This window comes from Neolamprologus multifasciatus, chromosome 11 (assembly GCF_963576455.1).
Source record: "Neolamprologus multifasciatus chromosome 11, fNeoMul1.2, whole genome shotgun sequence".
Lineage (NCBI taxonomy): Eukaryota > Metazoa > Chordata > Actinopteri > Cichliformes > Cichlidae > Neolamprologus > Neolamprologus multifasciatus.
In genome coordinates, this window is record NC_140449.1 from 4,610,363 (window position 1) to 4,636,233 (window position 25,871).

The window sequence follows — 25,871 nt, forward strand, 5'->3', positions numbered from 1 at the left end:
GTTCTCTGCAAACACAGCAGGAATAATTAGTGTGAAGCTTTAACTCTGCTGATCCTCTTTGAATCATGGATCAGCTGAAATGTTTAAAATGTTGTTCACACGTGTTGAACTGACTGAAGCTTCCAGTCACAGTGAATCAGTGTGTGTCAGTGAATGCATCGTGTGTGCTTCACGGCTCCATCTAGTGGACTGATAGTAGAGCAGCTGATGGCAGCTTCCTCTGCTTCACACTGCTGTCTGACTGCATTCAGCTGACACCGAGATGAAGCAGGAAAGAAGCAGCTGATATTTGGACAGCACACATGATGGAAAGGAGGATTTCAGTTGATGTGCACATGAATGATTTGTGTTTCCTCTGCAGGTGAAGGTAGAAAGTGTGTGTGAGCTGATGTGAATTGAGCAGCATGGATCAGTGTGAGGACAGAGAGGAGGGAGTCCCTCCCTCTAAAAGCACTCTGTGTGGGGAACATGAGAGCCAGACCAAAGCTCAGAGGTGACATGACCATCTCTAACTGTCCATGACTCTTCTCCATGTCACAGCTCAGCACTCACATCACTGCTCCATCATTATTCACAGGAACCAGCCTGGACCTCCACCCAGCTCTGTGTCCTATGAAAGTAACTCATTCAAAGATTTCATTAAGAGATTTGAGCAAAGACAGTCAGCTGAGAAAAGGTAAGCTAACACCAATAATATCAGCTGATATGTGATGAGAATTTTACTGAAGATTTATAACTTTTTCAGGATCCATCAGAGACTCAAACCTGGACCTCGACCCAGCTCTGTGTCTGCTGCAGAGAGGTGAGCTGTTAGTAACATGAACTCTCTGATTTAAATGATTTGATGTTTCCTGGTTTCTAAAATGCATCTCTGTAGGAGAGCAGTGTCTCAAAGGACACACAGGCTCAGCTGTAACTGTCATCTGGTTTAAGATACATTTGGACCATCACAGTCACGTCTCCATCCCGCTTTTATTAATTAACTTCCTGTTGCTTGCAGATGACAGGAAGTGTTTGTGCCACGTGATGCTGCAGGAATTGTTAACATGTCCATGATGGTTTTTCACAGGAACCCACCTGGACCTCCACCAAGCTCTGTGTCCTTACAGAGTGACTGGTCTGAAGATCGCTACATTGAATTTAAATCCCAGCCTGTGTCTGCTGGTCGCCTCATTGATTTTAAAGTCCAGCCTGTGTCTGCTGCAGAGAGGTGAGCTGTTAGTAACATGAACTCTTTGATTAAACTGCTTGATGTTGTTGGATATAAACTGCAGTACAAACACGTCATTCCCTCAGTCCTATTTAAACTGTCTTTTAAAACAAGCCTTTGGTTTTTAAACAACTGAAAACCCACTTCAGCAAACAGGAAGTGATCAGAGCGTCCGTCCACTTCCTGTCAGGCCCTGCAAACATTTCATATTGAAGAAAAGTAGTTGATATCTCACATTTTTACTCCACCACATTCAACCATTTTGACATTTTAGGCCACAGCATGAAACTCCCTGGTGGTCACATGACTCTATAACATAACAGGAGTCATGTGACCACCAGGGAGTGATTTGTATGGATGTGTGTGAAACACAACAAATCAATCTGATTCATCAATGGAAACATTTTTGGTGTAAAATGCACCAACACTGAAAACGCTGAAGATAAAAACACAACAAATGAAATATGAACAAATCGAGGCTTTGAATACACGTGTGTGTGTTTGAGACAAAGAGATAAATGGATTGTGTGTCTGTCCTATTGCTGCATGAGGATTTTATTGTAGATTTTGTGCGTGTACACTTTTGACCATGAAGGTGTTGAAAGGGCACGTAAAACAGTTGGAGGCAGTAAGAGTGACCAGTCTAAAGATGATGTTATTTACTTTAAATTAGACGTGTGTCGTCCTGCAGAGAGGTAATGTGTGTGTAAATGTTGTTGTGTGTTTGTGAATAAATCCTCCATCATGTTTAATGTCAGCTCTGTTTCACACACATGTTCATATGTGCAGCGCTGTGTGTTGGAGTGTTTCCACAAACACAGCAGATACTCAGAGATTATTTTTAGGAAGGGGAGATGTTCTCAAACTGTCTGTCCTGAAACTCTTCAGTCAGTCTGATCCCCACTTCCTGCTCCTCAGCAGTGCTGCCATTTTCATCAACCAGGACAGAAATGAACTGAACTGTTGTTTCCTCATCAACTTCTTTCTGTCTGCTGAATCTGTAGTGAATCAAAGTGAAACGTGTGAAAATGCAGCTGTTAATGATCCAGTTTGTTAGATGAACGTGTGAATGTTGTAGTGTGCTGTTAAACAGTAACACAGTAACTGTGACGTGTCCTGATCTGACAGTAGATCATGTTTGTGTTCTTGGTCACATGACACAGGTCAGCTGTTCACACAGAGTTCATCTTTATAGGCTGGACCAGTTTGGAATAATACTGGGAGTAATGGTTCTTATATGGAGCTTTTCTCCTCTGAGCACTTTGATACTCGCCTCATTCACACATGGAAAGCAGTGCAAATAAATGCACGGTTTTCCTGCACTCATCTTTTATCAGGATGGATGTCAGTGTGAGCTGTTTCTGTCACATTTAACCTGACACTGAATTTTGCATCATTTCTATACAAAACTGAACACAAGTATGAAAAAAGTGTTTCACAGTTTTACTTTGAAAAACAAACAAACTGTGCTGCAGGTAAACAGTTTGATGGTTGGAATGAACAAACAAACAGACTCAGCAGCGCACAGACGTCCGAGCTTCATATATCGGTTGTTAAACTTAACGTAGGAATCATAAACATTCAGAGATGAACTTACACACTTGGCTTTATACGTTCTTTGAGTTGAAACGTACTTGATCTGTGAATGATGACGTTTCACAAGTACATTTACTGAGAAACGGCCTTTAACTTTAGAATCAAAGTTCAGTTAGAAAAACATTGAAGTCATTCAGGGAATTATGATCTTTGTGTTTTTACAGAGTTTAAAACACAACAAAGAAGTGTCAGTGATCAGGATAACAGTGGAAGGACTCTGGAGTATCATTTGTATTATTGATCATTTTGATCTCTGACAGAGAAACTACAAATACAGATGCAACAAGGGAAGCAGCAAAAGTGACTGAACACAGCTTTTAGAGGCTAAATTCACATTTCAATAATCAAAGTGGCCTCGTGTGTGTGTGTGTGTGTGTGTGTGTGTGTGTGTGTGTCCATGGTTCCTCCACAGAGTGGAGCAGCAGAGCTCAGAGGTTCCCAGTGGTCAGTCTGCCCAGCAGCATCAAACACAGCTGGACTCCATATTTATGGTCTGTACATGTACAACAACTACTTTTATTATTATTAATAATACATTTATTTATAGGTCCCTTTCAGAACACCAAGGACTCTGTGGACTAAATGTCCAAAAGAAACAAACTTTGACTGCTGGCACGTCTCTGTGCACAGAAAATCTGCATTGCACACAAAAAAAATCCACCTGAATTGAAATTAAAGTAAATAGGTTAACAATTCATTTTTGCAGTGTTAGTCAGTGACTGGCTGCTCCCGTATGGGATCAGAACGATGCCACCTTATCCCATAGTCCAGCCAATGATGCGATTCACATTCGTATATACGCAGCTAATCAACGTCGCTGACAGGCTATGACAGCGTCCTCATGTGCCGACACCGGTGTTTTAGCAAAGCGGCTGATGTGGAGTGAAGCCACGTTAATGACAACGTGTACAACCTTTGGAGTTGGTTTGGTTGTTTGGTTTTCTTCCTGAATAATATTGTTGTTTATATTTACTGCGGGAAGAAACGGTAAAAACAGCATTTTATGAGGAAAATGCTCAAAAGCCTGCGAGGAAAAACAAAACCAAAACACTCCACCCTTTCCTATTGGTCGAAAAAAGTACCATGCCGACCAATCAAAACATGATATGGCAACATGGCATTTAGTTGTTTAGGGAGGAGGAAGTTTTAGGAGTGACGGCATGTTTGAGATGTGAGAGATTTGAGACGTTTAGCACAAATCTTGTGTAGTTAGTGTGTAGTTAGTGTGTAGTTAGTGTGTAGTGTAGTGTGTTGTCTTGTGTAGTTAGTGTGTAGTGTAGTCAATAGCGTTGTTGTGTGTGTCAATGAGGCGACTGCTGAGTGTTACAGGTGTTACAGCAGTGACACATCTGCTGCTGTCAGGCCTGCAGGTATCAGGCTGTTGTTCTCCTTCATCTCATAGTGGACAGAAATTATTTTTTGGAGTGACACAAATAATTTGTGTGGCATCAGATTTGATGCAGAACAGCTGATTGTTCTGTAAATAGTTTGAAATGTTTATTTAAAAAACACCTTGGCTGCATTTTTAGGTAAACAGCTGCAAAAAACTTTGTTTTACCTTTTTGAAGAAGTAACTATATAATTAATTGCCCAGCACTGGTCATTATTTACTGTATTTTGCATCCAGAGTTACAGACTCTCTCCCAGACCACAGACTCATAATACAAGTCAGAGCTTAATAATAAATAATAAATTAAATGAAGTTGTGTTTTCAAAATTGGAGTTCAAGTTATTTTTACTTCCAATAGTGTTAACATGCTACACAGGTCATGAACAAGGTTGTTTTTAATTTTTATTGTAAGTGGGCTAAAGCAGTTAATTAAAAGTAGTCTAACATAAATGCTGTAATTAGATTATTTTAATAAACATGTAACCTGGATGGATTCGATGCTGGCGTGACCACAGTGCACACGTCTGCTGTTGCTCACAGTGGTCCAAGGGACGCTCAGGGAGTTTGTGTGTTCAGACACATGAAAAATTAGAGGGAACATTGATCACAGGGAAACGTTTTAAACATCGAGGCTTTAAACAGAAACCAAAGTGAAACAGTTTGTAGTTGAGATCAGTGAGAATGAAGCTGAATAACTGTTTCTTCAATAACTTTGAGCAATAAATGACAAATATGATGGAAATTAGCAGCATTAACACTTACTAATGATGTGAGTTGACACTCGGCTACATTGAGACGACCACATTAGGTGGTCCTCAACTGTAATGGAAACCAGTTGATCCAGTCCAGTCGTGGCGACCTGTGGTGAGTCAATCTGAGCAGCTACTAATGGAAACGGGGCCATAGATGTGTTTGTGCTTAATAACAATGAATCACAGGATTTTTACATTACTGTTAAAATCTCATGTTGTTTGTTAAAGTGTTGTTAAAGATGGTGACAGATGTACCCTTAGGCCCCTCCTCCATTCAGAGATGGTCTTTCCCTTTTCACATAAATGGCCTCCTTGACTCCGCCCACAAACCAGCGTTCACATTTTCTCAGGACCTTCTTGATGTTGTGTAGACTGAAGTTCAGAGTGGTGGCTCATTCATAAATATTCTGTTCCAGCTGCTGGAGGACAACATCATCACTTTTGTGAAGAACGAGCTGAAGAAGATCCAGAAGGCTCTGAATCCAAATAAGCCCCAGTGCTTGGAGTGTCAGAGGGAGGATGATGAGCAGAGGAGAAACAGCAGAGAGGCATTTGTGAAGATCACAGTCGACTTCCTGAGGAGAATGAAGCAGGAGGAGCTGGCTGACCGTCTGCAGAGCAGTAAGAGGATTTATCTAAAGATTTAAGCTGCTGGATAAATGAGACACTTGTGACACCAGTGTGTTCAGTCATTTCTCAGTGAGTCAGAAAATGTCATCAGCATTTTGTAAAATATGATTGTTGAAGTTGTATTTTTATTATTATTATTCAGAACTTCCAGCTGCAGTTTGTCATCGTAACCTTAAATCTGCTCTGAAGAAGAAGTTCCAGTGTGTGTTTGAGGGCATCGCTAAAGCAGGAAACCCAACCCTTCTGAATCAGATCTACACAGAGCTCTACATCACAGAGGGAGGGACTGCAGAGGTCAATGATGAACATGAGGTCAGACAGATTGAAACAGCATCCAGGAAACCAGACAGACCAGAAACAACAATCAGACAAGAAGACATCTTTAAAGCCTCACCTGGAAGAGATGAACCAGTCAGAACAGTGCTGACAAAGGGAGTGGCTGGCATTGGGAAAACAGTCTTAACACAGAAGTACACCCTGGACTGGGCTGAAGACAAAGCCAACCAGGACATCCAGTTCATGTTTCCATTCACTTTCAGAGAGCTGAATGTGCTGAAAGAGGAAAAGTTCAGCTTGGTGGGACTTGTTCATCACTTCTTTACTGAAATCAAAGGAGCAGGAATCTGCAGCTTTGAAGACTTCCAGGTTGTGTTCATCTTTGATGGTCTGGATGAGTGTCGACTTCCTCTGGACTTCCACAAAACTACAATCCTAACTGACCCTACAAAGTCCACCTCAGTGGATGTGCTGCTGATAAACCTCATCAGGGGGAAACTGCTTCCCTCTGCTCGCCTCTGGATAACCACACGACCTGCAGCAGCCAATCAGATCCCTCCTGACTGTGTTGGGATGGTGACAGAGGTCAGAGGGTTCACTGACCCACAGAAGGAGAAGTACTTCAGGAAGAGATTCAGAGATGAGGAGGAGGCCAGCAGGATCATCTCCCACATCAAGACATCACGAAGCCTCCACATCATGTGCCACATCCCAGTCTTCTGCTGGATCACTGCTACAGTTCTGGAGGATGTGCTGGAAACCAGAGAGGGAGGACAGCTGCCCAAGACCCTGACTGAGATGTACATCCACTTCCTGGTGGTTCAGGCCAAAGTGAAGAAGGTCAAGTATGATGGAGGAGCTGAGACAGATCCACACTGGAGTCCAGAGAGCAGGAAGATGATGGAGTCACTGGGAAAACTGGCTTTTGATCAGCTGCAGAAAGGAAACCTGATCTTCTATGAATCAGACCTGAGAGAGTGTGGCATCGATATCAGAGCAGCCTCAGTGTACTCAGGAGTGTTCACACAGATCTTTAAAGAGGAGAAACAACTGTACCAGGACAAGGTGTTCTGCTTCATCCATCTGAGTGTTCAGGAGTTTCTGGCTGCTCTTCATGTCCATCTGACCTTCATCAACTCTGGACTCAATCTGCTGGAAGAACAAAAAACCTCCCAGAAGTCTGAAACAGGAGAATCTACAGAGAAACACTTCTACCAGAGTGCTGTGAACAAGGCCTTACAGAGTCCAAATGGACACCTGGATTTGTTCCTCCGCTTCCTCCTGGGTCTTTCACTGCAGACCAATCAGACTCTCTTACGAGCCCTGATGTCACAGACAGGAAGTATTTCAGGAATCACTCTAGCAACAGTCCAGTACATCAAGGAGAGTCTCAGTGAGAATCTGTCTGCAGAGAAAAGCATCAATCTGATCCACTGTCTGAATGAACTGAATGATCGTTCTCTAGTGGAGGAGATCCAACAATACAGGACTTCAGGAAGTCTCTCCACAGGTAAACTGTCTCCTGCTCAGTGCTCAGCTCTGACCTTCATCTTACTGTCATCAGAAGAAGATCTGGATGAGTTTGACTTCAAGAAATACTCTACTTCAGAGGAGGCTCTTCTGAGAATGCTGCCAGTGGTCAAAGCCTCCAACAAAGCTCTGTAAGTAAACATGTTGTCATCGCTTCATTGTTAAAATAATGGGAAATAAATCAGAAATGCTGAGTTCAAAGAGCACTGTAACATTTTTTTTAATAGTGAATTAAATGATCATCAGTCACTCAGTAAATATACGGTAGTTTTAATGTTTCACTCCAGCATTTCTAAAACACACTTTGTTCTGTAACTCTTATCAAAGGACAATCCAGACCCAGCCTATAAGAACATGAGCTCTGATGCTTCAGCCCCTCTGACAGGTTTATTATCCTCAGCTTGTTCACTTGTCTCCAACTACAGGAGTTTGGTTGTTTTATTCTAAAGCACAAACTTCACCTGCCAGACTTCACCTACATCTTTTTATGATGTTCGTAATTCAAGTTCAAGTTTGTATCTCACTTTCAGTGCACACTCTCCCTTTTTAAATATAAATCTCTGCTGTGCTGTCATGTTTTCATCCCGTATGGAGGGAGAACTTCGGTCTTCATTACTGAAATTGCCTCCAAGGTCGTGTTTCTTGTCAGTAACCATATGTAACTGTAAGGCTTCCATAACCAGTGTTACCACAGAATTACAGTGGGTTCACTCTGGGTCCTCTACAGTTTCCTCCCACTGTCCACAGACATGGAGTTAGGTTACCTGGTGATCTAAACTTCATGCAGGTGAGAGTGAGAGTGGTTGTCTGTACATCTGTGGGCTTAGTGGAAGAGACTGGATGGATCTCTGCTTTGTCTTTGATATATCCTGACAGCAAACATTCTCCATGAAGTCTGCATTTCAGCTCATCTCCTTTATACGCACCTTTAACAGGAAGAGTTTTATACAGCTAGTGTTTAAAATCCAGTGTTCTTCACAATACACAGGTAATCAGCATCATGATTATTGAATTAGTAAAATTTTCTAAAATAATTGTTTTAGTTAATATTGTATGATAGAATACACAGAATTATGAGCTCAGTAGGTAGAATGGTCGCCCCATGATCATAAGGTCAGGGGTTGAATCCACCGAATAGCTACCTTGTGGTACCCCTGAGCAAGGTACCATCAAGGTACCAATCGTGTGCATTGGATTGGTAGCACTCATAGGTTTAAAATAACATTTTTAAAAAAGGTTCAACATATAAACAAATTTAATTTGATCACATATATTGTTTGTTTTGTTTTTTTTTGTTTTGTTTTTTTCCTTTCTCTCTCAGACTGAGCAGCTGTAACGTCTCAGAGGAAGGCTGTGAAAAGTTGTTGTCAGTGGTCATCTCCCAGTCCTGTAGTCTGAGAGAGCTGGTCCTGAGTACCAACAGCCTGAAGGCTTCAGCAGTAAAGCTTCTGTCTGCTGCAGTGGAGAGTCCACACGCCAAACTGAATGTTCTGAGGTCAGATCAATTTGTATTCTGTTTAATTCTGTTTGTTTATGTGTTTGATGTTTGTTTTTGTTTATATCTTTTTCTAGTTATCCTTGTTTCATAGCATTTTTATTCATTTCCAAGTTAAAGTGAAGTTTTACTAACCTGCTCAGCACAAGACAATAAGCTATTGCACCCTGATTACACTTTAACAACAATCTTTATTCATGTTTTTATCTTCAGACTTAACATCTGTGAACTCTCAGTGGAAAACTGTGAAGCTCTGTCCTCAGTTGTCAGCTCACAGTCCTCTAGGCTGACAGAGCTGGACCTGAGTATCAGAAAGCTGCAGGATTCAGGAGTGAAGCTTCTGTCTACTGGACTACAAAGTTTAAACTGTAAAGTGAATACTCTGAGGTCAGATCAGAAAACATTTTGTTTTTAAATTATTTAGTAAAGTTCATCCGTATGATGTTGTATCTTAGTATGTTTATGTTTCCTTTAAAAATAGAAAGTCAAGATTTAATGTTGTGAAATGTATTAACAAACTCTACATAAGTATTTGTTTTATAGATTGTCTTTTATTTTTCAGACTGAGTGGCTGTAACCTGTCAGAGAGAAGCTGTGAAGCTCTGTCCTCAGTCCTCAGCTCCCAGTCCTCCAGTCTGAGAGTGCTGGACCTGAGTAACTCTGACCTGCAGGATTCAGGGTTGAAGCTTCTGTCTGCTGGACTAAAGAGTTCACAGTGTGCAGTGGAAACTCTCAGGTCAGGATTCAAACTTTTCCACAGATGATCATTTGAAATGTGATTTATATTATTGTATAAACAGGTAACTTTTATACAGCTGTCAAGTGAACTTTTATTCACATTTGAGTGGATAACTGGACTCTGAATTACTAAAAGTTGTTATAGTCATGTCTTTGTTTATTTAAAAAAATACTTCATGTACTGCCTAATTTAAAGATTTAGGCTCCTTTGGGCCCATAATATATATATTTGATTTCTTTAGGAATAAAATTAGGAGGATATTGGCGACTACTGATTGGTTCGCTGTTTGTTTTTTATTCACTGTACTTACTTAATTTTAAAGGCTGATTTCTCAAAATGAGATCTTTTCTTCGACAACACTTGGAGCCACCAAATCTTCTTGCTTTATTTATTCATTACAGTTTGATTTAAAGAATATTAGACTCGTAACATAATAAATATATTTATTTCACTTCTTCTTGAGAGAAAGAGAGGGATGACTGGGTGAGCTCCAGTGGTTAATCCCAGCGGAGAGAGCGGCTCACTGGGCTGCAAATGATCACAGTAGTAATAGCCATAGTTTGATAAAACAGGCCGTCTTACCCTGTAGATAATACAGGGTTCTGGTGCCGATGTGGGGGAGGGGACTCGCCCGGTACTAACTACATACTACTAACTACCTCATCCAGATGTCTTCCCTACTAACCCTGATAAGAAGTAACTGCAGTAGCCTTATAGGTCAAATCAGTTTCCCCTGTTAAAGGTAGCTCCACTATTAATGGTGTCACTTGTTATTTCTGGGATGAGTTTAGTAGCCTGAACAGCTGCTTAAAGGAAAGGTTATTTTTATTATTATTATTTAATTATTAAGTCCGGGGGAACCTGCAAGAGCTGTTTGCACAAAGAATAATACTCAGACTTTTAGGTTTTATCATTTTACACAAGGTTTAAAAGTGAATGTCCACAATTGAATTGCAGAAATTGTTATTGAGCTAATACTGATGTAGTTGTTATCTTTGGTAAGGAGAGGTTGGAGGAAGAATGAGCACAGTCAGGCCTAAAGATGCTCTTAATAATAATAATGGATTGCATTTATATAGCGCTTCTCGAGACCCTCAAATACCCTTTACAATCCCACTATTCATTCATTCTCACATTCACACACTGGTGGAGGTAAGCTACAGTTGTAGCCCCAGCTGCCCTGGGACAGACTGACGGAAGCGAGGCTGCCATATCGCGCCATCGGCCCCTCTGGTCATCACCAGTAAGCGGTAGGTTAGGTCTTGCCCAAGGACAAAACGACCAAGACAGAGAGAGCTGGCTCATCAGATCAACAAGCTCATCTTGTAACCTACTGGTTCGCTGGTCAGCACACCAGCTGACTAGCGAACCAGCTAACTAGCACACTGGCTAACTAGCACACCAGCTAACTAGCACACTGGCTAACTAGCACACTGGCTAACTAACAGATCAGCTAACTAGCAGACCAGCTAATGGCAGCCACAAGCTGAAGGACGATTAAATGTAGTGGAGATATCAGGGATGACACTGGTGTGTCCGATTCACTCTGTAGCACTCTGGTCACTCCGGTGTGTCAGCCAGAACACCACTGAAGGCCAAATGATCCCAGCGTGTGGAATAAGGAGCTTAAGGTTTGGATTGAGGCACTTTATTCTTTCACTGATTGATTCTTGCGGCTGTGATCATGTGTCTGGTTTCTTACAAAAAGGAAGTACACAATACAAATACATGACAAATAAGATGAATAGATAAGTTACATATCCAGTTAAATGTACGTACATATATGTACATACGTCAGTATAGCTAATATAGCCATATATAAGGAGAAAGATCACAGTACTATAATGCAGTAATGTTAAACACAAACGTGTATATCTACATAAATCTGTCCTATCAGTGATCAGGGTACTGTAGTATACTTCTACTACTTACACTATAGAAACTAAACAACATTAGTGTGACTTTAAGTTACCATCAGTACAGACGAACTGATGGTAGTTGTACAAAATAAAGGCATTGCAATTATTGTGAAGGGCTTCTGGTTAAAGTAAGATCAGCTGATTACCTCATAACAAATTGTTTGCTATAGAACGCAGCTCCCACTCTTCATTAATATCATGTACTGTAACTCCCAAGTTACCATGGTTACCCAGCCACGCCCAGTAGTCTCCAGAGAGACCAACAGCTGGTGCACGTTGTAACACCGTGGCTTTCGTAGTCTCTCCTTTTTCTACAGCTCATGTGTTCTTCTTGTGATGGTGCGTCTTGAGGGAGGCTCATACATGCCGTCATTTGTTGATCCTAAGAACGTTCCTCAGACCGACTTCTTCAACAACAATAATCGGCCTGAAGTTTGTAGCTACTCACTTCACCCTGGCGTTTGTTAGCTTGTCTTTCTTTGGTTTATCTAGACTCCTCCCACAAGCTGATCCTACGTAGTCTGCCCAAGCCTCCCACCGCTGTTTGTTTGGGTGGTTTATTTGCTGCCATCAACAGCGTGTAAGGCATTTAAGTGATACTTCAGACGTGAAGTACTCCGGTGATAAAAAACTCAACTTTGCTTCCAGATAACTTTAGTTGTATCAACACTGCCCTCTGGAATAATTAGACTTTGGTGACAAACTGATGTGATCTCCATGTTTCCTTGTTGGACTGTGGGCGAGTGTCAAAACTGAATGTACTGAGTAACATGTAGAGTTTAAATATGTGTTAGTTCCAGTTTTAGAGCTCTAAAGTGCAGCTATCATGTTAGGAATATGTTAGGAATAGACAGTAAAACTGAGCACACTGAGGTCAAATCTTTATTTATCCAGTTCATCTGTAGGCCGAGCTCAGTCCATCCATTTAGTGAAATGATGTCTAAAGATCTTCTTGTTCTGTGAGCGTGCACAGATCCTGAAGCAGGAAGCCTGGGTTAACAGAGAAATGATCATCACTGTGATGATGCTCATCATCTCTGACTGGGATCTGAGGTTTTATCAAAGCAGCAAACACAAAGAAAGCCTGGCTATGTTGGAGTGGGTGTGGAAGCAGCTCCCAGTTTGAGTTCAGGAGACAGACACCCTCTCTACTTTGAAGATCAGCTTCAAACTTTCCTTTTTGATAAAGCTTATAGTTAGAGCTGGATCAGGTGACCCTGAACCATCCCTTAGTTATACTGCCATAGAGATGGATAATAGACGGATTGTTGTTTTGTGTGTCTGCAGCCTGTCAGGCTGTCTGATTACAGAGGATGGCTGTACTTCTCTGGACTCAGCTCTGAGCTCCAACCCCTCCCATCTGAGAGAGCTGGACCTGAGCTACAATCATCCAGGTACCTCAGGAAAGACGCTGCTGTCGGCTGGACTGAAGGATCCAGGCTGGAGACTGGACACTCTCAGGTAAGGAGATAAAGTCTGATAGAGGAGGAAGAGCTGGAAACATTTCCTGTGTCCTTCACTCACTTCCTGTTTGTTTCCTGCAGATGAGACATGACAATCACACATGCAGGAATATTTTCAATTCAATTCAATTCAATTCAATTTTATTTATATAGCGCCGAATCACAACAAAAGTCGCCTCAAGGTGCTTCATAGATACAGAGAAAAACCCAACAATCATATGAACTCCTATGAGCAAGCACTTTGGCGACAGTGGGAAGGAAAAACTCCCTTTTAACAGGAAGAAACCTCTGGCAGAACCAGGCTCAGGGAGGGGCGGCCATCTGCTGCGACCGGTTGGGGTGAGAGAAGGAAGACAGGATAAAAGACATGCTGTGGAAGAGAGACAGAGGTTAATAACAGATATGATTCAACACAGAGAAGTCTATTAATACATAGAGAGCGAGAAAGGTGACTGGAAAGGAAAAACTCAATGCATCATGGGAATCCCCGGCAGCCTACGTCTATTGCAGCATAACTAAGGGAGGATTCAGGGTCACCTGGTCCAGCCCTAACTATATGCTTTAGCAAAAAGGAAAGTTTGAAGCCTAATCTTAAAAGTAGAGATAGTGTCTGTCTCCCGAATCCAAACTGGAAGCTGGTTCCACAGAAGAGGGGCCTGAAAACTGAAGGCTCTCCCTCCCATTCTACTTTTAAATACTCTAGGAACAACAAGTAGGCCTGCAGAGCGAGAGCGAAGTGCTCTAATAGGGTGATATGGTACTACAAGGTCATTAAGATTTTCAGGGACAGACACACTAGTCTAGCTGGATATTACATGGATATTTATATAGGAGGTTTCCAAAGAGTCTGTTTGCAGGAACTTTAATGATAACTGATAAGTCATGTTGAGAATTTCATTAAAAGTAGACCTACAGTTAGGTCCATAAATATTTGGACAGAGACAACATTTAACTTTAGATACACTTTATTAGGTCACAGGTGTACCTGAGATAGTGGTCACTGTGTACCTAATAAAGTGTCAGCCATGTGTATGTTTCCCATGCTGTATTTCCACAGTCACAGTGACAGTCAGTGACACTGACAGAAGCAAGGCTGTGAATCATTTCAGTCTGTGTGTGTGAAAAAGGAGCAGCTAACATTTGGAAATGGAAGCTTAAATAATGACAAACTCTACATTCACAGCTGAATTCACAATAAATTTGTTCTCAAGTGCACATTTAGCAGCTAATGCCAATACTGTTTTCCCTTTGCTTTCTACAACTTGAGCAGCTATTCCTAAGTAGGCCACTTTGCTCTGCTAAGGATTTGTGTGACCATGATGGAAACTCTGATAAGATAATGCTGCTAAGCTAAAGCTGTTTATGGGCCCTGTTAGAATCAATATTTCATTCTCATTCTGTTGCTTGAGAACAATATTAACATTTCACATCATTATAACACAAGAGAAAAGGGTATTAGCATTAGCTACTAGTGCTTATTCACCTCAAATTACCTTTAGCTGCTAATGGCAGCCTACTTAGCATTAACTCCTCACTTTGTTGTTACCCAACGGAAGAGTATTAGTTAGCTACTATCATTTTTAATAAGTAAGAGAAAACAGTGTTAGCATTATTGGATAATGCTAACTCACATTAAATTAGCATTAGCTATTTACAACAGCGTACTTAAAATTAGCCGCTCACATTGTTAAAAAGTAAGGGAAAACAATATTAGCAATAGCGCATAATGCTAATTCACGACAACGTAGTATTAGTTAATAAGGGCAGCCTACTTAGCATTAACTGCTCACTAATATAATGCTAATTCACATCAAATTAGCATTAACTGCTCACTAATATAATGCTAATTCACATCAAATTAGCATTAGCTGCCCAAGTTGGAAAGAGAAAACGGTATTAGCATTAGCTGCTTATAATTATTCACCCCTAATTAGAGTTAGCCCCTAATGGCAGCCTACTTAGCATTAACTCCTGACATCGTTGTAATGCAGGGGAAAAGAGTTACCATTATCGGATAATGGCAATTCACATCAAATTAGCATTAGTTAATAACAGTGGACTTCGTATCATTAGCTGCTGTCATTCTTACAAAGCAAACAGTGTGAGCATTAGCTGTTAATGCTTTTTCATCTAAAATTAGAATTAGCTACTAATGGCATATTGTTAAAAAGTAAGAAAAAACATTGTTAGCATAAGCGGATAATGCTAATTCACCTCAAATTAGTATTAGCTAATAACGGCACCTGCTTAGCATTAGCTGGTCACATTGTTATAAGGCAAGAAAATATGGTATTAGCATTAGCTGCCAATTTCTATTTATCTAAAATTAGCTTTAGCGACTAATGGCAGTCTACTTAACATTAACTCCTCACTAATACAATACTAATTCACATCAAATTAGCATTAGCTGCTAACATCAGCCTATTTAGCACTAGCTGCTCACATTATTAAAAGGGAAGGGAAAAGTGTTAGCATTACCCGATAATGCTAACAAACTCGCATCAAATTAGCATTACCTAACAGCCGTCTTCTTAGCATTAGCTGCTCACATTGTTATAATGCAAGGGAAAGTAGTTAGCTTTATTTGATAATGCTAATTCACATTAAATTAGCAATAGTTATTAAGGGTAACACACATGTTAAAATGTAAGAAAAAACATTGTTAGCATTAGCGGATAAATTAGCATTAGCTAATAACAGCAACCTACTTAGCAATAGCTGCTCACATTGTTAGAAATCAAGAGAATATGGTATTAGCATTAGTTGCCAATGCTTATTCACCTAAAATAAGCATTGGCCACTAATGGTAGCCTATTTAGCATAAACTTCTTAATGCTAAATGAAGTTAATTAATGCTAAATAGGCTTAACTGAAATGAAAGTAATGTTAGCATTAGCTGCTGATATTGTTAAAAGGTAAGATAAAACATTGCTAGCAGCAGCGGATAATGCTAACACACATAATAATTAGCATTACCTAATAATGGCAGGATTTTTAGCATTAGCTGCTCATATTGTTATAATGCAAGGGAAAAGAGTTGGAAAAAACATTGTTAGCATTAGTGGGTAATGCTAATTCACCTAAATTAGCATTAGCTAATGATGGCTACATACCTAGCATTAGCTACTGATTTTGATATATAGCAAAAAAATATGGTATTAGCATTAGCTTTTAATGCTTTTTCATCTAAAATTAGAATTAGCCACTAATGGCGTCCTATTTAGCATTAACTCTTCACATCGCAGGGGAAAAGTTAAAATTGAATAAAAAAGGTATTCACATTAGCTACTCGTATTGTTAAAAAGTAAGAAAAATCTTTGTTAGCATAAGGGGATAATGCTAATTCACCTCAAATTAGTATTAGCTAATAACGGCAACCTACTAAGTATTAGCTGGTCACATTGTTATAAAGCAAGAAAATATGGTATTAGCATTAGCTGCAAATTCCTATTCTCCTAAAATTAGCATTACCTGCTAATGGCAGTCTACTTGGCATTAATTCTTCACTAATGTAATGCTAATTCACATCAAATTAGCTTTAGCTTTAGCATTAGCTGCTAGCATCAGCCTACCTAGCACTAGCTGCTGACATTGTTAAAAGGGAAGAGAAAACGATATTAGCATTAGCTGGTATTAATTATTCACCCCTAATTAGAATTAGCCGCTAATGGCAGCCTACTTAGCATTAACTCCTCACATCGTTATAATGCAAATGATGCTAACTTGCATTAAATTAGACTGCTGTTATTAGCTAATGCTATTTAGCAGTAGCTGCTCACATTGTTATAAAGCAAAGGAAAACGATATGAGCATTAGGTTCTAATGCGTATTTGCCTTAAATTAGACGTAGGTACTAATGGTGGCCTACTTAGCATTAGCAGCTCAGATGTTGTAATGCTAAGTAAAAGAGTGTTAGCATTAGCCGTTCACATTGTTATAAAGTTAAGGGAAATAGTGTTAGCATTAGCTACTCACATTGTTAAAAAGTAAGTGTTAGCATTAGTGCATAATGCTAATTCACATGAAATTAGCATTAGTTAATAACGGCAGCCTATTTAGCATTAGCAGATGATGTTGACCGTGGCCCACTGGAAAAGTTAACTAAAGATTTAGGAGTGTTCGATAGCTCTTTCTCATTTGAGAAACAAATGAATTCTGTTATTAAAACCAGCTGTAAGGTTTATATTGTTGATTGTCATTTATGCTTAGAAATATTTACTCATATATGCTTAGAGTTGTATTATTGATTGCATGATGATAGAGGTTTGATCTTTAGTAGTCTGTAAAGACTCTGTGTGCCTTCCAGAGTGCTCTGGCATGCACACACCACTTGGGGCCATGAGAAGGTCGTACCCTCTCTTACTGATTTATGGTGTAGGACAGGGATCTCAAACTCAATTTAGCTGGCGGCCGCTGCAGGCAGAGTCTGGGTGAGGCTGGGCCGCATTAGGTTTTCCACAAGAAAGGCATGGTTAAAAAATTCCAATCTTCTCAAATCTCTTTAGTTTTATTTTTTAACACAAACTATGAAAAATAAATAAACAAATTAAGAATTAATAAGAAAATAAATCAATCTGTAATACATAAATATAATAATAATAAGATATTTTTAGTCAGTGAACTTATGTGTTTTTTTTCAGTCTTCTATATCTGCTGTATTTAGATTGAAATGTCTGTATTAACAGTTCTATAACCTTCTTCTGAACATGAATGGAACACTGTAGAAAATGAACTGTTCTTCTGAACATGGCTTCTCTTGCCTACTCCTTGCTGCTAGAGACCTGGCAGCGTTTCCTCTCGCATAGCCGAGCCAGATTTGGCCTGAGGGAGGAAGCAGTTGTGACCCTCAGTACGTCTTGAAGATGATCATCCGTAAGTCTGGACCTGTACTTGACTTATTGAAGTTCAAAGTGGAGAAGAGCTTTTCGCACAAGTATGTGCTACCAAAGAGGCACATGTTCCGCTTGAACATTCGGGAAAGCCGAGGGAAACTAGGGCTCAATTCTCTCAAAAATTGTCCAAGCTTGTCTGCTTTTCCACTCACCTCCCTGAACTTTGCTTTGAGTTCAGAGTTGCACTGCAGCTCAATGAGCTCCATTTGAAGCACAGAAGGGGCATCTTGCACATCAAAGGAGAAGGGGTCCGCAAAAATTTGAAAGGTGGCTCTGTGTGTCTTGAAGTCAGCAAATCTGTGATCAAATTCCTCCTGTAGCCTCAAAATGACATCAACATACTTGTCAGCACTGAATGGTGTGCCTGCATCCACGAGTGCCTTGCATGCTGGGAAATGGCAAAGGTTTGTCTGAGAGAGCTGAGCTTTCCAGAGCGCAAGTTTTGTGGAGAATGCTCTCACGTTGTCATAGGCAGCACTGACAAGTTGCCCCTGGCCTTGTAACGTCTTGTTCAGTACATTAAGCTCATGTGTTATATCAACAAGAAAAGCTAAGTCCATGAGCCATTTGAGATCAGTTAGCACAGGAACACAAACTCCATCCTTCTCCATGAAGGCTTCACTTCTGCTCTCAACTCAAAAAGTCTCTTTAATACATTTCCCCTGCTGAGCCAACGTACCTCAGTGAAGTCGAGCACATCCCCATATTCTGACTCCATTTCCTCTAAAAAAGCACAGAACCTTCGGTGCTTTAAGCCCCTGGATCTGATTTGGTTGATGCATTTCACAACAATAGACATCACATTGTCAAACTTCAGGCATTTGCTGCAAAGGACCTGCTGATGGATAATGCAGTGCAGAGCAATGGCCTCCTCCACGCCTTCCTCTTCCAGGTTTTTTTGAACAAGTGCCACCAGTCCATTTTTCCTCCCTGTCATTGATGGCGCTCCATCTGTTGTTATTCCAACAAACCTCTTCCATGGCAAACCAACATTCTCAATGGCATCACACAGCTTGTAAATATCTGCTGAGCGGTGGTCTGGCCATGCATTGGAATTACTGTGAGCAGCTCCTCCATCACTTCAAAACTGTCATCAACACCACGGACATACATTGGGAGCTGGGCAGTGTCGGTGATGTCTGTGGTCTCATCAAGAGCGACTGAGTATACACTGAAACATTTGGTTTTCTCACACAGTTGGTCATAAATGTCACTTGACAGGTCAGAAATGCGATCTGCTGCGGTGTTGGCAGAAAGGCTGATGTTGCTAAACTGACCTTTCTTTCCCGGACAGACTATATTTGCAGCCTGCAATTAGCACTTTTAGACAAATTCACCTTCTGTGAATGGCTTCCCTGCTTTAGCAATCATCTCATTAACCACGTGGCTTCGACTGCTGCATTATTCTCTTTGGTTGCTTTCTTGAAGAAATCTTGCTGCCTCAGTAGATCTGTTTTAAGACTGGCAACCCGGTTCGCTCTCTCATCTCCCTGGTATTTTGCATCCACCTCAGCATGTCTAGTTGTGTAATGACGTTTCAAATTGTATTCCTTGTGCACCGCAACTTTCTCTGTGCAAATAAGACAGGTCGGGGTGCCCCTGTGCTCAACAAAGAAATATTGCATTTCCCACTTTTCCTGAAATTGTCGGAGCTCATCACCAACCTTTCTCTTCACCGCAGGCTTTGAAAAAGACATGTTTGGGGCTATGTAACATTTATAATTCTACTTGGTGTCACTGTCACATTGAAGTTTCAATCAATCGTTTAGCCGACGGACGGGGAACGTCTCAACGCGTAGAGAACGTCATTTCTGCTTCTTTATCTTGCAACCGTAGCACGGCGATCGGCAGATAAAAAGCCGGTAGCAGTCTCCTTTGTTTTTACGCTCAATGTTGTTGAGCGTAAAAACATGATGTTCATGAAAAAAAAAGACATGATGTTCATGTCTTTCATGATGACACGAACACCGTGGCATTTGCAGATTGTACAAAGTACAGGGATGGCGAGCGCAAAAAAGGCGACTGCTCACGGCGCCGGGCTGTTGTTACAGGAGAAAGAAGCGGAAATGACACCGTGACATATAACAAATAACATCACCTGTTTCTGAGGTTAGTTGTGAAAGTTGAAAGTTAGTTGTTAGTCTGTGAAAAAATAACTAAAAATCCCACTGACGTGTGTATAAATCTATATAAGTATAATGTCCCGCTGGGCAGAAACTTAAAAAAAAAAACGTTTTTTGAAGGGTTGTGAACGCAGCGCGCTGGGGCGAATGTCCGCGTTTGCCCAATAGAAAGGAGGAAGCCAGCCAGGCACAGAAAAGAAAGAAACACTCCAGGGCAACGCTGCTGTAACTTTTACTCATTGAGAAATGTTTCCCTGCTTGCATCAAGCCCGGCTGGTGTCCCCTGAGATCCATATCCCACCCTGATTGGTGGGTTAATTCAGCTCCGCACACAACACTGTAAAGTGTCATACATTATCAAACTAACATTAAATTTTCATGTTAAGGTGGGGGCCAAAAACTATCATCCTGCGGGCCGCAATTGGCCCACGGGCCGCGAGTTTGAGACCCCTGGTGTAGGAGGACACCTACTCTGTGTCTGGTTAAGTATAAGAGCCCTTTGTTAGGGGGACCACTGGACTCTTAGCACCAGCTTTGGGGTCACAGGGTCACATCTGAAACACACACACACACACACACACACACACACAGACACACACACACACACACGCACACACACACACACACACACACAGACACACACACACAGACACACACACACACACACACACACACACACACACACACATACCTACACTATGCACAGACTGGTACTCTTTGTTCATACCTGTGTAAGACTTCATATGTTAATGAACTTATGCATATTCATGTAACCTCAATAAAGAGCAGTGTTACGAGGGAGCAGACGAGAGCGACTGAGGTCAAGTGAAGGAACGGCGCTGTCACAGTTCTCTCCCTCATGAATTGTCTGGTTCCAGCGGTGGGTCTGTGCTAGACGACCCATCACCAGCTTTTTCCAGCTTTTTCCACTGGTTACCAGTACGTGGTAGAATCCACTTCCAGATCGTGTTGTTTGTCTTTAAATCTCTGAATGGATTGGCTCCATCTTATCTCTCTTTAACAAAATAATCCAAGTCGAGCCCTCAGGTCTGCAGATAAGTAGCTTCTGACCAGAACTAGACGTAAAAACAGAGGTGAGCTTTATCGATCGCTGCAGCCAAACTCTGGAACAGTCGCCCTTCACATCAGGTCGTCACCAACACTCGACATTTTTAAAACCCGGTTGGAAACACATTTGTACTCTGTAGCTTTCAATTCTGACGAGTCTTTATAGTAATTACTGTGTATGTTTCCTATTTTCTCTCTACTCTGTGCAGCACTTTGGCTCAACCTGTTTTTAAATGTGCTGATAAATAAATGTAGATTTCTTTGAATAAAACAGTGGAGCCGAGCTTTGAGCTCAGTGTGTAACAGTGTGTGTATGAGAGCCATGTAATGTCCATGTGTGCATGCTGACTGTGCTGCTCTGACCCCCCTCCTCCTTTCAGGGTGGAGCCTGCTGGAGTCCGATGGTTGAGACCAGGTCTGAGAAAGTGTAAGTGTGTTTTTAATGGGATTCATGAAAACAAAGCAGCACACATTCAACCATCTTCATCATGTCAGGAGTCATCATCAAAGTGTCAATCAATGAACAGATGATGGATCAATAACTGCAGCTGGATTGTGTTTGTTCTCTCCATCAGATTCCTGTCAACTCACAATCGACACAAACACAGTGAACACAGAGCTCCAACTGTCTGCCAACAACAGGAAGGTGACACATGTGGGGAAGGTTCAGTCATATCCTGATCATCCAGACAGATTTGATCGTCCTCAGCTGCTGTGTAGAAATGGTCTGACTGGTCGCTGTTACTGGGAGGTCGAGTGGAGAGGAAACGTTTTTATATCAGTGAGTTACAGAAGCATCAGAAGGAAAGGAGACTGTTATGACTGTTTGTTTGGATGGAATGATCAGTCCTGGAGTCTGAGATGCTCTGATGATGGTCCTCGTTATGTCTGGCACAATAGGAGACAAACATCCATCTCCTCCTCCTCCTCCTCCTCCTCCTCTGTCTCTAACAGAGCAGCAGTGTATGTGGACTGTCCTGCTGGCACTCTGTCCTTCTACAGAGTCTCCTCTGACACTCTGATCCACCTCCACACCTTCAACACCACATTCACTCAAACTCTTCATCCTGGGTTTAGGTTCTGGTCTGGTTCCTCAGTGTCCCTGTGCTGAGTGGGGTGTAAAGAGTGTCTCCTGTTACAGAAACACTCTGACTGTTGAACAGATAGTTCAGTCTGTACATGTCTGTCTCTTTCACTCACAAACACGTTTTCAGATTCATGGATTCAATCAGTTGATGTTTGAAACTCTTCTAAATGATTCCTTGTAAACTTCTTTCTCTTCAGTCACAAACAAACAGGAAGTGATGTCACATGTGTTCCTGTCCACACAGCAGAATGAGTCTATTGCTGACAGTGATGTACAAACAGAGTGAGCATTTCTGAGGCCCAAAATAAACTGAGTAGTTCACTGAATGAACAATAGACTGTGAGCTCAGTTCCTTCATCATTAGTATGGATTATATATGTATATGTATTATATTAGTATCATATATATCAGGTGCTGCTGCTGCTGGTTTCAGTCATTGTGCAAATGTGCTGTTTGTAAGGTTGTAAAGCTGCAGTCAGCTGAGACTGAAGAAGTCACCTGATCAGTGAGCAAACGTTTGTGAAAACATCCAGATGAACAGAATCAACCTTTTGGGATCAGCCAGCAATGCAGCATCATTGTTGTTCAGGTTCAGAGGTTTGCAGGAATGAACTGATGACCAGAAACAGCTGCAAAGTCCAATAAAATACCAGCTGGAGTTCAGCTGCATTTGAAGAAGTCAAAGAAAAGTAAGGATGGCAAAGGGCGATGTTTTCTTCCAAAGAACTGAAAACATGGTCGACGCCTCATTAGAAGAATAATCTGGACATTTGTGAGGAACTCTAACCAAGAAAGCAACACAAGAAAGCAACGTCAAACAGATCCAACAGACAGTTTCCATGACTGGAAGTGTTGAGTGTAAAAATGCTACATTGCATTATTGCATCCTCTCACCACAGGAGGTGCTGTTGGCACCACTGATTGCTGATCAGCTGTTCTCTGATGATCTGATTGATACTGTGAATAACGGGACTCACTGAACTCTGTGACACAGTGAAGATTACAGAGTTTAACTTCAACATCTGACTGACGTCACACAGACAGAAGGATGAACCAGTGAGGCACAGAACACAGTTACTGGAGATACTGGATCAGCTCCATGTGAACCTCTGATGGAGAAGCTGCTGAGCCAGAGAAACATCAGGACATGACAGGCAGCTGCACTTATCTAACAACATGTAGCAGAGCTGATCTATGTTAGAGGATCTATCACAGCAGCTGAAGCCAAAGTCCAACACTGGATACCAGCTGAGCCTGTGCTGAGTGTAGTGTTACAGGAAAAGGGCAGAAACACTGACACTGGTAGCTCACAGTGATGCTGACTGGGGCACAGAGCTGAATGATGCAGCATCAGGACACTGTTTCAGTCTGACTGACAGAGAAACCTGTAGCTGTATCTACATGTGAGGCAGAGGCTACACAAGCAGCTTTCTATGTTTCACAGTGACTGAGATCTTCAGTGGGGGTGGACATGCTCCTGTACAGACCTCTGAGGAGAACCAAGGTGCAGTCAAAGAGTCCAGTCTGTCCTCACAGATGTGAACATGTGGTTTCATCAGGTCTGCTGTCAGCTAGCAGGCTCACATCAGAATCACTGTTCCTGAAAAACACAGTCTGTGTGACATCATCAGTCAGCTGATCGTCCCAGATCTGAATGGTTTCTGTCTCTACTGAGGAAGTCAGAGAATATCACTGAGGTATGGATCAGGTCTGAGTGACCTGTGGAGGGACAGCTTTTCCACAGCATGTCTTTATCCTGTCTTCCTTCTCTCACCCCAACCGGTCGCAGCAGATGGCCGCCCCTCCCTGAGCCTGGTTCTGCCGGAGGTTTCTTCCTGTTAAAAGGGAGTTTTTCCTTCCCACTGTCGCCAAAGTGCTTGCTCATAGGGGGTCATATGATTGTTGGGCTTTTCTCTGTATCTATGAAGCGCCTTGAGGCGACATTTGTTGTGATTTGGCGCTATATAAATAAAATTGAATTGAATTGAATTGAATTGAAACAGTCCACAGGTCTCACGTCCTGCTCAGTCTGGTAGCAGATACCTCGTATTGTTCCAGATGTGCTGACATCACCAGCAGCAGCAGCACAGCTGTGTGATACGATGAATCTCAGTTATTGATCCAACACACAGTAAATACAAAGATCAGGATTTATGAGAGGAATCATTATGATTTTTACTCAATGATCATCTCTCATATGGACTATTGTTTGACATCCTGGTCACTTGCTTGTCCAACAACACTTAAAACTATTGAAAACATTTATAAAAGAAGTTCAAAACTACTTGACAAAAAACCGACTTCCCACCACCACTGTCATGTGTTAAAAAAACATAAATTACTGAACTTCAATAACTTAGTGAAACTTAAAAGAGTGTGTTACACTCCCTTGCTCCACCACCACTAAAGCAGTTCATTTGGCATAAAGAAAGCTCAGACAGGACCACTCGAGCTACAATCCGAGGAGACTTGTTTATACCCCACAGACGGACAGCATTTGGGCAGAACATCCTCTCTGTCCAGGGTGGCCATCTGTGGAACAGTCTTCCTCCATTAGAGAATGCTCGACATTCAATTTGTTTAAGGCAAAGGTTAAAAACTGGTTATGGACAAATCAAGTGTGTGATCATGTATGAGTTGTATAGTTTTAATGTTTTATTTGGGAACAGAATGGTGTGTATGTGTAAGTTTGGTGATGGAGTTTTTATTATGAATGAATGATGAATTTTTATGAATTATTATGTCTATCTTTTTATGTTTAAGGACAACAGATGGAAATTAGCCTTTGGCTATAATCTGGCATGTTTACATTCATGTAATTTTTTTTTTACATTTATGTTCATTAACATGCACTGTCCTAAATAAATTAAATTAAATTAAATGAGTCTGAACACGTGATCACTGAATGTTAGTCTCCACAATAATAAGCTAACACAACCAAACACAGCTTTCAGCTCTTATTTTGAAACTGGCTTATTTAGAGAGCTGTGATGTGAGCGTGCCTGGCTCTGAGGCACTTGGGTCAGCCTCTGTTGTTTAGAAGTGTTACAGACTGTGAATGACACAGACCTGTCAGTTTTCATGTTTGTCTGTAACACAGCTCAGGGGCTCCATGCTGAACGCATCCATCCAGTGTTATTGATCCAGTACTGATACCAGCATTGGGATCAATACTACAATACACAATCACATGTGTCCACGTGATGTATTTGACCAGCTTTATTAATTAACTTATTTACTGCATCTGAGTCCAGCTTCATTTAAATGATCCAACCCATGAAAATGACATCAGTCCTACAGAAGCACTTAATGCTAACAGGAAGTCATTGATTAAGGTGGAATAACACAGAGACACAACCACTCACAGTTAACCTGACCCCACTAACTGCATGTGTTTGGACTGTGGGAGGAAGCCGGAGTACCGGAGAGGACGCACACAAACACGGGAGAACATGAAGCTCAGCACTGAAACAAAGATGGTGGATTTGACCTCAGGACCAGGCGGGGTTATGGGGGTCACGACCCCCCCCCCCCCCCCCAATAATCAGATCCAGCTACACTGAAACTGGCAATTTCATTTACTTTTACTGTTTTAAAGCTATTAGGCTGCTTTGTGGCTCACTTAATACTAAACTAAGATACTTTCAGTGTGACTCATTTGCAGGAACACAGGCAGGATTTAAAGTGCAGAACTTTACAGT

The 25,871-nt window shown here is 41.4% G+C and overlaps 1 protein-coding gene across 7 annotated transcripts; it reads left to right on the forward strand.

Moving 5' to 3' along the window:
- LOC146507641 (protein NLRC3-like) lies at positions 1–25,337 on the forward strand. Of its 7 annotated transcripts, XM_085178641.1 has the most exons (13): positions 1–493; positions 578–676; positions 746–802; positions 1,070–1,210; positions 3,219–3,297; positions 5,365–5,569; positions 5,721–7,515; positions 8,706–8,879; positions 9,093–9,266; positions 9,442–9,615; positions 12,825–12,998; positions 21,464–21,510; positions 21,659–25,337. In XM_085178641.1, exons 1-13 carry the CDS (start codon positions 405–407, stop codon positions 22,192–22,194), a joined length of 3,744 nt encoding a protein of 1,247 aa, XP_085034767.1. In that variant the 5' UTR covers positions 1–404; the 3' UTR covers positions 22,195–25,337. The 7 variants fall into 7 exon arrangements, with proteins under 7 accessions (XP_085034767.1, XP_085034769.1, XP_085034768.1 ...); XM_085178643.1 differs by lacking the exon at positions 9,093–9,266; XM_085178642.1 differs by lacking the exons at positions 578–676; positions 746–802.
- Positions 25,338–25,871: the final 534 nt, after the last annotated feature.

Bases quoted from the DNA above. Each gene is read 5' to 3' on its own strand.
- LOC146507641 (XM_085178641.1), top strand. From the start codon at position 405: ATGGATCAGTGTGAGGACAGAGAGGAGGGAGTCCCTCCCTCTAAAAGC. The intron at 803-1,069 runs GTGAGCTGTTAG...GGTTTTTCACAG, and splicing joins TCTGTGTCTGCTGCAGAGAG to GAACCCACCTGGACCTCCAC. The intron at 5,570-5,720 runs GTAAGAGGATTT...ATTATTATTCAG, and splicing joins GGCTGACCGTCTGCAGAGCA to AACTTCCAGCTGCAGTTTGT.